Source organism: Typopeltis vanoorti, chromosome 9, assembly GCF_054136105.1.
Source record: "Typopeltis vanoorti isolate ZY-2024b chromosome 9, IOZ_Tvanoo_1.0, whole genome shotgun sequence".
Lineage (NCBI taxonomy): Eukaryota > Metazoa > Arthropoda > Arachnida > Uropygi > Thelyphonidae > Typopeltis > Typopeltis vanoorti.
Genome location: NC_143557.1, coordinates 13,204,159 through 13,217,411, shown reverse-complemented (window position 1 = coordinate 13,217,411; position 13,253 = coordinate 13,204,159). Strand labels below are relative to the sequence as shown.

General features: G+C 34.3%; 1 protein-coding gene across 6 annotated transcripts in view; it reads left to right on the top strand.

Annotated features, from left to right (window-relative positions):
• Positions 1-12,044, top strand: part of LOC150102890 (cilia- and flagella-associated protein 52) — a 640,784-nt gene extending 628,740 nt beyond the window's left edge. For all 6 annotated transcript variants that reach the window (XM_090397376.1, XM_090397375.1, XM_090397374.1 and 3 more), the window contains exon 15: positions 11,723-12,044. In XM_090397376.1, the coding sequence (XP_090253502.1) occupies positions 11,723-11,869 (147 nt within the window). In that variant the 3' untranslated portion in view covers positions 11,870-12,044. The remainder of the gene's footprint in view (positions 1-11,722) is intronic.
• The last annotated feature ends 1,209 nt before the right edge of the window (positions 12,045-13,253 follow it).

Here is a 13,253-nt window from a genome sequence, read left to right as displayed (position 1 = left end):
GCTGACATTAATATCTCCAATTCTGATATCATGTTTAATACCACTTTCTTTCATAATGTGTTCCATATAGATAATGAATAACAGAGGGGATAATGTACATCCTTGTCTCACACCAGATTTAACATTAAACCATCTTGCTGACTTACAACTCAAATAAAGACTAAGTATTGCTTGATATAATGCCCCATTAACACCATGTGAATAGCTTCTCTCTTGGCACCTTTTCATATGCCTTTTCCAGATCGACAAAACTTAAATAGAGATCTTTGTTATATTCCCATGCTTTCTCAACTATTTGTCGTAAAATGAAGATCTGATCCTGACAGCCTCTATTTGACCTGAATCCAGCTTGTTCTTCACCAAGCTTTTCTTCCACAATTCTTCTCACCCGTTTCTCAAGTATACTTGCATAGATCTTGCCAGGAACACTCAGTACCTCTGTAATTCTCACATTCAGTTTTGTTTCCCTTTTTATATATGGATACTATGAAAGCTCTACTCCAATCATCGGGAATTCTTCCCTCTGTCCAGGCTTTCTGAACTATGCAGTGCAGCCAGTGTAAGACTTTTATGCCACCATACTTCAGCATTTCTGGTTGAATATCATCTACTCCTGCTGCCTTTCCACATTTTAAGCCTTTGATGGCTTTTTCTACTTCAAGTATAAATATGTATTCCTAACTGCATGCCTGGTCAGTGTTTCATTTAGCAAATTTTCAAAGTAATTACTCCACACTTCAAGGATATCTTTTTCTCCTGTTTTCATATCACCTTTATCATCTCTAACTCCTTTTACAGAACTCTTTCCTCCATTCCTAAGCTTCTTCAACAACCTCCAGAATATTTTGCCACCTTCTTGATATTCATTTTCTATGTTCTTGCCAAAGTCCTCCCATGACTTTTGTTTAGCTAGTTTTACACACTGTTTAGCTTTCTTACATTTGTCTCTGTATTCTCTAAGAGCACAAGCTGACTTATTTGCCAGGAACTTTTGATATGCTTTCTTCACTGCCTCTTTAACTACCTGTGTCCATCATGGAGTTCTGATTTTTCTATCCTTACAGACAACTTCACGACATGACTCTCTAGCTGAATCAATCAGGGTTTTCTTCAAGGCTTGCCACTGAATCTCCAAGGTTTGGTTCCTGTTCTCAAACTCTTTCATTTTTTCTTCAATAATCTTTGTGTATTTTAGTCTATAGTTCACATCTGAGAGCTGCTCAACTTTTATTCGCTTTAAAACTTTCTTACATGTCATTCTTTTCAATATGAAATTCAATTTTATCCAGCTCAAGACTAAATAGTGATCACTTGCAATTTCAAATCCTCTGTACACTCTGGTGTCCTGCACCAGGGAGAAAACATCACTATCAACAATAACATAGTCAATGAGACTTTTCTTATTCCTTGCCTCTTCTCTCCATGTGAATTTGTGCACATTTTTATGTTGGAACATGGTGTTAGTAATAACCAGTCCATGTCCTGAGCAGAACTCCAACAGGTATTTGCCATTATTGTTAGCTTTGCTCTTTTCTCCAAATTTTCCCAAAACATTTTTGTATGTCTGACAATCACTTCCTACTCTGCTATTTAGATGCCCAACAAGGACCAACTTTTCCTTTTTCATTGTGTCAGCTGCTTTCTATAGAGCCTCAAAAAATTCCTCCACTTCTACCTTAGTAGAACCTTCTGTGGGACCATAGGCACAATTAAGTCTCATTGTCCAGTTCCCCATTCTGATATTTGCCCAAATCACTCTACTTGACACTGCCTGCCTTTCATGAAGATGAGCCTCGTATTTTGTGTTGAATACTATGGCTACTCTTTCTTTTCCATTACTGTCATTGCCTTAATATAACATTTTGTATTTATTGCTCAGAAAGATCTCACCAGTTTTTGTCTTTTTTGTTTCAGTCACTCCTATAATGTCGATCTGGTACTTATCTAATTCCTCCGCTAGCTCCATTTCTTTGCCATTCAGGCTTCTTATGTTGATAGTACCGATGGGCGCGTTCAGACAGGCAAGCCCTAACGTACCGTATTTGGTTTAATAAATTAAAACAACATAAATTAAGTAATTTTAATTGTCATGAATAATTAAAACAAATATTTCACAGTGGGTTTATGAATTATCCATGATAATCCAAGATGAATGTAAAGAAGGATTATCGTGTATGATTTCAAAGAGTTCAAACATGAAAGTATTAAATTTTTCAGCATTGTATGTACTATTTTCAATTATAAAATATCCTTGACTTAATGTAAAATGTCCTTAATTTATTGCAAATGTTATATTTAGGGTTTTTAGTTTCTAATTTAATAAATAACATTGATTTTGCATTATTCAAAAATAGATTGTTTAATAACGAAAAGAGCCTTTATTATTTTTTAAAGAGCCATATGGGCTTCGGAGCTGCAGGTTGCCGACCGCTGCTTAAGAAGTAAAGGAATACCCGCAAGAAAATTATTAACTCATCCTAAGCAGATTTTGTAAGGGCTAAAAGTAGGAAACTTGCATCCTATCCAAAGGGCAGTCAAGCTTTCTGGTTTCTTGCCAAAGCCATAACTTTTGTACAGCATTGATCTCACAACTGTTAAACTCAAATAAATCCATTGCATCATCACCCACAAAAAACTCCTGCTTACTTCTTCTGTAATTCCGGAATGACTGACCTTGGTAAATGACCCCTAACTATTTCAAACACACTACACAATGCCCTCCTTGACTTTCTAGAAAGAAAGAAATAAGAATTTTACTCAAATTAGATACGAAAAAGTGTCCTGACCCTGATGGCATTTCTGCAATCATCTAAAGGTGAGTGCTCCACAGTTAATTCCCATTCTGTGTCACTTTTTATATGCTTTCATATTCAACTGGTATCTATCTCAAAGCCTGGAAATTAGCTCACATACAACCTGTTCCCAAGAAGGGTAACAAATGCTTGCCATCATATTACCACAAATTTCTCTTACCTTAGTTCTCTCCCTGCACTGACTTGAAAGTGCTCAACTAATAAATGATTACCAGTATGGATTCTGGCAATCATCAGGGGTTCTGCCTACCTGTGTCTTTTGACAAACACTATGGGAAATAGTGTGGGGAATTGTGATGGTGGTTGCTCTTGATATCTCAAAAGCTTTCGAAAGAGTCTGGCACAAGAGTCTATTAAGTAAGCTCTCATCATTAGGCCTATCCCACAACTTCTATAACTGCGCTGCCAGCTTTCTGAGAGGATAAGGAACTTCAACTATCACTTCTTACATGTGGTAGTTGGGGTTCCTTATCCTCTAAACATGCAACTAACCCTGGGGATCCACGGAGATCTATTCTTTCACCCACTCTCTTCCTTCTATATATCAATGCTTTACTCCAGTTGACTACAAACCCAATACACAGCTTAGCTGACTGCACAGTACACGTATTCGATGTAACTACATAAACTACCATAACCTCCATAGCAGCAAGTTCTGCTATCCTATATTCTGATTTTCACACCATTCTTTGATGGATTTTGGACAACATTGTTAATTCAATCCTAGCAAAACATACTTCTGCCTTATCTCCCATAAAACAAAATGAACAATTTTCTTGCAATCTTCTTGACAACATCCATATCTCTCTATAGAGATCTCTCTTCTTGTGATTACTCTTGTCATAAACACATTACAACAATTGCTTCCTTGACTCCTCTCCAAAAAAAAAAAGATTTCTCTTTCACTCAAGGCACTATTTTATCTAGTTGTTAATCTTTTAGAAATCCCAAATCCATGTAACCATTGAATACTGTTCTCACATTTGAGAACAGTATTCCTAAGAGCTCCAAAAAATACTTGACCCAATACAGAAAACAGCAATTAGATTAATGACCCATTTCTTACCAATTCACTCCACTCAATCTCATGCAAGCATTCAGTTTCTGCTGCTTGCATCTTCTGTAAATATTACAATACGCAATGTTTATTTGAACTAGTATCGATAAATAATAATTCTTCTACCTTCTAGTAAGTCCTCTAAAACATGTGCAGTAACTACTCAACTTCACAGTTCAATTCCAAACCCACAAAACAAATTTTTCCCTTCTTATGTTTTTCCTATGAAATGTAATCCACATCTCTTCAAACAAAATGTGAACACATTCTTTTATACCCATCCACGGTACTAATGTACAATAAGTTACTGAACCTCTCGGGTATGGGATTATCATTAAAAAAAAAAAGTTGACTGTGAACCTAATAACACAGCTTTGCCGATGATAGTACGTTACACTCCTCCTCTTTCAGCAAAACTTGCATTACACAAATCACAACTCCTGATCTCTAAATCATTCTTCATTGGGGGTTCTCATAACCTTCTTACAGTTAAACTAGCAAAACACAATTCTGCCTTATCTCCCACAAAAAAGAATAATTTTCATCTATTCTTACTCTTGATGAAAAACAAATCTCTAGATTTGTTCATAAAATGAAATCTTTCTTGTTGAGTCTAGAGATTTGATCTCTCTTGGCATAAACATATTACAACTATTGCTTCCTTGGAATCCACAAAATTAGTATTTCTTTTTCTTAAGGCATTACCTCCAAACAGCTCTTAGCTTTGTATAAATCACAGATCCACCTAACCATTAAATACTGTTTTTATTTGCAGAGTGGTGTCCCTAAGAGCTCTCTTAAAAATAATTATCTCAATGCAGAAGAGAATAATTAGGTTGATTAACAATCCATCTCTCTCTCACCATTTCAAAGGCATTCAGTTTCTGCACTTGCATCACCTACTAATACTTCCAATGTCATTAGCAATCCTCCACCTGTTAGATTCATAAAAACATGTGCAGCAAGTACTCGTTTCTTTACAGTTCCTCCAAACCCACAGAACAAGTTTCTCCAACTCTTCGTTCTTCCCTTCTATTGTTGCACTATGAAACAGTTCTTCCATCTTATCTGTGTTTCTTTCTCAAAGAGAGATATCCTCAGCTCTTTAAATCAAATGTGAGCAAGTTTCTTCTTGCCCAGCAATGGAACTAATGTATACTATAAGTGTACCAGACTCTTGCGTATAAGAGTATCATAAAAAAAAATCCTGGAAGAAGTGGGAGAAAAAATTAAATTATTTATGCTTATCAGTCAATATATGGTTTTTGTTCACTTCAAACTTCCAATAAACAAAGTTGTGATGTTATTACACAGCATGATGATAGTTCATCACCTATCTCACAGTTTGTTCTTTCCTCTGAGGGTTGTGGATGCTAGTTCACATTTAGATAGTTCACTTTACTCTGGTGATTTAATACCTGCTTGTTATGGATATTACACAGTTCACCACAAGAAAATATTCCAATTTTCATGTGCAGCAAGTCCTCAACACTCATTTACAGTTCCCCTTAAAACCCACAGAACAAGTTTCTCCACCTCTTCATTCTTCCCTTCTATTGTAATGATACATATATGAAAAACAGGAAATATAGTTTCTTTCTATATTTCAGTATTATTTATTTAAAATATTAATTTCATTTAACTTTTTTATACTATTTTTATTCTGTATAAAGTGAAATTAATATTTTATATTTTACTATAAATTGAAGATGCCAAGAAATTATATTCTTGGTTTAATCCTTTATCCAAGTGTAAGCATACAAGGTTTGTGCCTGAAGTGATTTCAGGACTGGGCAACTCATATATAGAGACTAATGACTTCACATCCCGTGCCTTAGGAATAATTTCTGTCTGTAAGGAATAATATCCTTACATATATGTACGATGCTGTGCATTATGGGAACAGTCGCTACCCAGACCAGTTTCAACATTTATTGAAGTCTCATCATACGAGTAACCAAAAGGTATCAAACTTTATTACTAAAATACTCTGGATTAGAGATAGATGTTGGAAGTTTCTCCACTTGGTTATACTATAAATTAAATTAAAGATGCTACAAAATTATATTCTTGGTTTAATCCATTATCCAAGTGTAAGCAAACAAAGTTTGCAAAGTGTATTAGTAATAATGTGGGTCACCTTTTGGCTACTTGTATATGGAAATATGACTTCTGGGTCTGACTCCCACTGATGAGACCTCAATAAAGGTCAAAACTGGTCTGAGTAGTGACCCTTACCATGATGCATAGCATCATACATGCTTGTAAGGATATGTATGGAAATAAATTATTCCTAAGGCAAGTGATGTAAAGTCATTAGCCTCTAGATATGAGTTGCCAGGTCCTTAAATTACTGGAGGTGCAAACTTTGTATGCTTACACTTTGAAAAAGGATTAAACCAAGAATGTAATTTATTGGCCTCTTTAATTTATAGTGTAACTAAGTGGAAAAATTTCAACCATCTCTAATCCATTAGTTCCTTCCTTGATTTCTGTTTATATATATCTTAAAATGTTATTTTTTTAGATACCACAGGCTGTTGACAGTATATTAATTTTAACAAACCTAGCATTAGCCTGGTGAGGGAGTCAGCACACATAATTTAAGAATTAATTATTTTGTAGCCTTTTGCTAGTTTTCTGCACACTTAAAAAACTCATCCAGATGTGATTTTTTTTTACATAACTAATTCAGATGACATGCTTTCAATTATACAGTAACTGTGTATCTTATAAGTGACCTCACTTTTTCTCCATAGAAGTAAAGAGATTTTGAAGGCTATTATTGTTTTACAGAGCTAGTATACACTTTAATTTTGCCTTAAATTAGCTTAAAGCAAAATTCAAATTAAAAATGCAAAGAAATTAAGAAATCGACAAACAAAGTTGGCATATAAAATACCTTCACGAATAAGCTAATTGTATATAAAGTTAATGACTTAATTGATTTAGTATTCCATAATGCAAAGTACATATCCTTTCTAGTATGTATAAGATCTCAGTAAAAATGTCCAGTCTGGGTAGTGGCCCTTTCCATAATGTATAGCATTATACACACCTAAAAGGATGAGTGCTTTGCATTATGGGATACTAAGGCAATTAACATGTCATTAGCTTCCATATACAGCAATCCCCCGATTATGCGCCTAATGTGTTCTTTAAAACAGGCACGTTAATCGAAAACGCACTAATCAAATATAACTACCTATGGGGAAAAGTATAACTCGACCCTCAAATTTCTTTCTTGACCCTTATTTTTTTTTAATAAAAGAATTAGGGTATATCTCAGAGCCTAGTTAAAGGAAAACCATGAAACTGAAAGACAATAAAACATATTCAGATTATAAATTTATTATTCTACTTCTTAACAAAGAATTGAGCTAACGTAGTTTGGTGGGCATTCTGTTTCTTTTTTTCATACAACTGACCATATGGCCCTATTGCCTTTTCTACTACTTCTCTCTTCATCAGGGTCAGCCTCTAACTATTACTGCTTAAAAACTTCGATTGTACAAAAATATTTTCTTATTGTTCCTGTGAAATCTCTTTGGGCTTGTCAGTGATTAAATTTTATTCATATTCTTCAGGATCTTCCCACTGTGCATCTAAATTTAGCAGGTCGGAATCACTGAATTTCTCACAATGAGATTTAATTAACTTAGATTCATTAGAAATGCCTTGAAAATCATTTGCACAATGTGGAAGAATATGCTTCCAAACAACTCGCATATTGTTAACAGTAATTTCATTTGACTTTGTGACTTTATAACCAGGCTGAGATTTCTATGATTTGGCCAGAAAAGTCGTGAAGGCATTTGCTTCCCAAAAAAAAAAAAAAAGGCTGGTTTCATCAACATTAAGCATTTGTTGGTCAGAATAGTCCCCTTCTTCCACAATTTTCTTCAAAATCTGGATAATTTGTGGCCACCTCCTTATTTGCACTTGCAGCTTCACCTGTGATTCAAACATTATGTAGGCTATTTCTCTTTTTGAAATGCTCAAACCACCCAGCACTAGTAGAATTCTTCTTTTCCATCATTGATAGCCTTTTCTTCCAAGGTTGCAAAGAGACTCGATCCTTTTGATTTAATAACATCAGTGCTTAGCAGGATCTTATTCTGGTTACAATCTTCGATCCATGTAGAAAGAAGTCTCTCTAATTTTCAATCAGTAGAATATTTTGATTTCGAGTGCATGCATGATGAATTTGAAGCAGCCTTACCATTCTCTTTGTATTCAGCAGCTTTGTATAAAATTGCTCTTATAGTTGATTCACCCATTTTTGTGTTCTTGTCCTGTTCATTTTTCTTTTATTATTTCAAGTTTCTCGTCCAATGAGATTACTTTTCGAATCTTTTTCACACTTCCACTTTTTTGCTCATTAATTCTTTTACTCATGATGAAAGGTTGGGAAAATACTTTAAAATAAAAAAGTAAGGAAAACAATTGCAAAGAAGGCACGAGATATGATCAGCAAAGTGCTATATAAATAGCATACGACATAAATTTTGGCAATAAATTTGGAACATAGTCCACATGGAAATAGTGTAGTACAGTACTGTATGGCATTAAAAAATTACTGTGAAATGTTTTAAATTGGTAACTAAATTATTTCATCCTGGTGAGTGATTTTTTAAGATAGCCATAAAAAACGTATAGATAGAAAATTTTTTAAATCTGTAACATTTATTTGTAAGATGTACTCTTATATAGGCGCTAATCGAATTTGGATATAGAAAAAAAAAAGTGGCGCATTAATCGAGGGATTGCTGTACGAGAAGATAATTTCTTGGCATTTTTATTTTAATTTAAAACAATATGGAAAAACTTTCTACAGCTTCAAAAGAGATTTAAAAGCATTGCAGAGATTATTTTGTTTAAAGTTCTGGCTATTTTTTTCTGAGGCATCCTCCTTGTTGACATAGTTTGTCTACCATCATTCAAAGATCCCGTACCTCTTCCATTTTCTTCAGTATATTCCCATTAAATATACATGTTCCATTCCTGCAACTGAGCTGTAGGCTAATTTTATCTGTCCTTATATCTTATAATAACAAAAATTTATGTATGTGTGTGTTATATATATATATTGGCTTTGTCATATATATGTGTGAGTGATAATTTGCAAGCAGGTGGCTTTTGTTCAATCAACATTAAAGTAAGCTGAAAACAGTCCAAGATATGGGTTTAAGTTTAAAATGATGAGAAAAAAATGATGTTACCAACTTCTGAAGAATAATTTTCTATTAATAAAACTACATCTGTAGAGGACACAGTCATTTCTGAGTAAACAGAATTAAATAAAAAGGGTCCAAACACATCAATTTTTTTAAGCAATGCTCAAGTATGTTAAAAGGGTTTCTAATTATTATAGCATAAATCTTACACTGGTTTTGGGATTGTTTAGTGTTGATATTTACATTTCAGCTGCATTATTCCTAAAATCATCAGCTACACTGTTAACTTCTTGCACAATTGCTTTCAGACTAAATCTAGAGATTGTATTTATTTATAATCATCAGTGAAATATGAATTATCAAAAGATGTCAAAAGAAGATTAGGAATGGCTAAAACAACAGTCAGAGACTTGTCTAAAATCTGGAAGGATGGATCTATCTCCATGGGAACAAAGTTGAGGATTTTGGATGCAGTTGTTTTTCCAACAGCAACTTATGGATGTGAGACTTGGAGCCTAAAGAAGTCAGATAAGAAAAGGATAGCTGCTTTTGAGATGTGGTGTTACATAAGCATATTGAGGATATCATATACTGAAAATACAAATGAATAAGTGTTAGGAGAGATCTATAGAACTTTAAGTCTCCTTAAGGATATTGACAGAAGAAAGTTAAAATATTTTGGACACATTGAAAGGATGGAAGGAGGACTTCTCAGAACAGTAATAGAAAATAAAGTTTCTGAAAAAAGATTAAGCGGTAGACTGTCAATGAGATGATGGTGCGTGTGGAGTGACTGTCTTCAGAGTTGAAGCCTCCAAAAAAGCATACAGGACTACATGGCAAGGCCTGGTATGTCACATCACCAAGCATCAGAGTGACCATATGGCATCTGTGGATGTCCAGTGAAATATGATGATGCTGTGAAATATGGCTGATGTTAGGATGTAGATTAAATCTGCAGCATCTCTTAGTAAATCAGTGCTAAAAAAACCTTTAGAAGGGTGGTTAAGTTCAGTGTTTGAGTGCCTGTGACGAGATCCTGATTACAGCTGTGCTAGTTTTATTTCTTATATATATATATATATATATATTTTTTTTTTTAATTTTATATTGAGTTTGATTTTGATATAGAGGAAGCTTTTTTTTTTTTTGAGTAATATGATCCAAGCCTGGCATGCCCACTATATGACCAACAAGTTGCATAAACGTCCTATGAACTGGCCAGAAAATTCAAAAAATGTCTTGCTTCTAGACATCTGCTAGTGCCCACAATTTGTGGTGCTTGAAACCCAAACAGAACAAACCCAGCTATAGGGAAAGCCAGTCTGTGCAAACAGTAAGATATCTCCATGCAACATACCATTCTGTCACAAAAAGTAGGTATTATGAAAACCAGGCTTATATAAATGAAAGGTATGTACTCCCAGTTCCTTCAGAGATGGTGATTGATTAAACTAGTTGTAATGTTAATGTCAAAATGTCAGACAGGCTTAGCATAAATGATAACACATTTGAGTTCACTTGGAAACAGTCGGAATCAGAGCGGTTTCACCACCACCACTTTGCCATAAGTATTCAATTTTGCTTGCTTTCTACTTAAGTCAACTGTTAGCTAACAAATATTAAGACAAAACTAGTTGTTCTCAGAAAGCAGCAAATGAATGGATGGACATCACCATGTAGATATATTATAAAAACAAGATACGAGAATATTATCTGATAATCCTCACAACTGTTATGAATGTCAACTAACTCTTGCCTCCTAACTGGAAGCTACCGAAAAACACACACACACACACAAAAAAAAAGAAAAGATAAACTCGGACAGACCTCATCAAGCACTGTGGCAATGTACAGCCACCACTGATTATGATTTCTTTGTCAGTACACCCTGGAATCAAAAAAATATTAAAAATCTTAAGTTACAATACGAATCCCATGTGCAACAATGTTTTAGTCTATCTTAAATGTTCCTTACTACACCAACATTAACTTATCTATTGTAATGCAGACAAAATTAGTCAAAATTTTAAAATTGTGATTTTCTTCAATCTGAAGTCTTCATGTGGTAAATGTCTTGTACATTAATTCCACATGCTGTTGTATGGCATTTGTATTTCAAATCTTCATGCCTTGTAAACATTTTCAGTGCTCGTTCATCTAGCATTTCCCTAGTCATGTAATCACCATATTCTTCCTTACGTTTCCAGTCTCAAGCTCCTGCTTGGTATTGTGAAGTGCTCAGTGACAAAGTGGTACAGCTATCTCCTTATCTATATGCAGTTTTTGTGAGCTAACATATACCTTTGGTAAAATGGATTCCATCACGGTTTTATTATAGTTATGGTTAAGAGAGTATCCATTATGTTGTAAAACAGGTAGATAATTTATATCTCTCTTATTTTTATTGTAAAAGCTATTCATGTAGAAACATTAATAGTAACATTCTAAGTCTCAAGATTTCTAATTCTAAGTAACATTCTAAATCTCATTCGGTGTCTGAAGATTACTCATTATGTTAATATTTCTGGGAACAGTACAATGAATAAAAACTATTTATTATACTATTCCGACTATTTCAATTTCATAGTCACTATTTCTAATAGAATAATTATATATTGCTTGGAGATATCAGAATTCTAAGCACAAAAAAAAAAAGGTTATTTTTTTCTTAGGTTTGGAAATATCAAGAAGGCGAAGTAACACACATTGGCACCGGTCACAGTAGTGATATTACAAGACTAAGGATTTCTCCTGATAAGACTTTCATCATAAGTGTAAGTGCAGATGGTGCTATTTTGTGTTGGAAATTTCCTCACTGACTTTACATGTATTCAGAGTAATGATTATATTTGGCATCAGCATTGTAGCTTTTCCTTTCAAAATGCATTTTCTAAGAAGCTATAATTTTTTAAAGTTTGCTGTGCATATATATCTTTACATTTTCATGCCTATATTTCATAATTTGTCAGAAAAAAATTAAATAAAAAAGCTGTTCTAAAATTCTTGAGAAAATAATTTCTCATTTTGTATACTTTTCACAAAATAGAATTGTCCTCAATCACAACTCCGCTGGCTGTGTGGATTTTAATGAAATCGAGTATCTTGAATTTTTATTTAAATTTGATAAGTCATCTCAACTTTGGTTTAAATAACAGGTTAGGTCACTCTCACTGACACAAAATTACATTATATACACTCATCTCATTTTCTCTTCCCTCTTTTTACCTTGCTGTGTCGAGGGTTCATTAATCATCGGACCTCAAACAGCTCACAGGATAAGGTGGTCAGCCCTAGGCCCCAGTGTATCCGATGTCCTGTAGTGTTGAGTTCTCAAGGCCGGGTTTGCCTGCTTTGCATGATGAAAAATCCTAGGATAAACTGGGGAAAAACCCTACTGTCTATGCCCAAGACCGGCTAACTTGGCTATGGCTGAGGAAGTTCCTTCAGCTCCCTACGTCTCTGACGGGAATCAAACCTAAGACACTCCTTCCCCGGGCATATGGTTGCAAAGCGCACAGTCACTAGGCTAACTGCATGGACCATTATATAAACTATGTACAGTAAATATAAACCAAAAGTAGCTTGTTCTTTACTTGTGATAATTTTAGAAATATCATTCAAGAATACTAACAAACCTTTTTCGTGTTTGTCTCAAACCATATCTTTTATAATACAGTTTCACTCAATTACTGTGCAGCGACAGTAATTGATTGAAATCTTTGCAATGAGAAATTTTATACTACATTATAAGGTGCCAACAAAATGTTCCTCGAACTGGCTTAAGTACAGGTTTAAACATAGTCCACTTTTATGTGGACTATGTTTAAATAGAAAGCTACAGCTGGTAGCCTTCCATTGAGATTGCATTCAGCACAACCTGCAATTTTGTGGAATAAAACAGTTACAGGGAGCTAAGTTTGAGGAGCGAGATATAGATCACAAATATGGGGGGTGGCCAGAAAAGTTCTCAGTCTTAACCATAGATGGCGATACTATCTGCAAGAGATTTTTTTTCTAAGTTGGTAGATTTGTCTTAACCATCCATATGAAATTGCAAGTCATTCTATCAAGTATTTTGTTTTATATGGCTGTCTGAAGCAAAAGTGTTGTCTGTATCCCGTGAAATGGATAAAATTGAGTATCGTGTGGTTATAAAATTCTTTGTAAAAGAAGGTTTGATGCCAAAAGAAATTAATTAAAGTT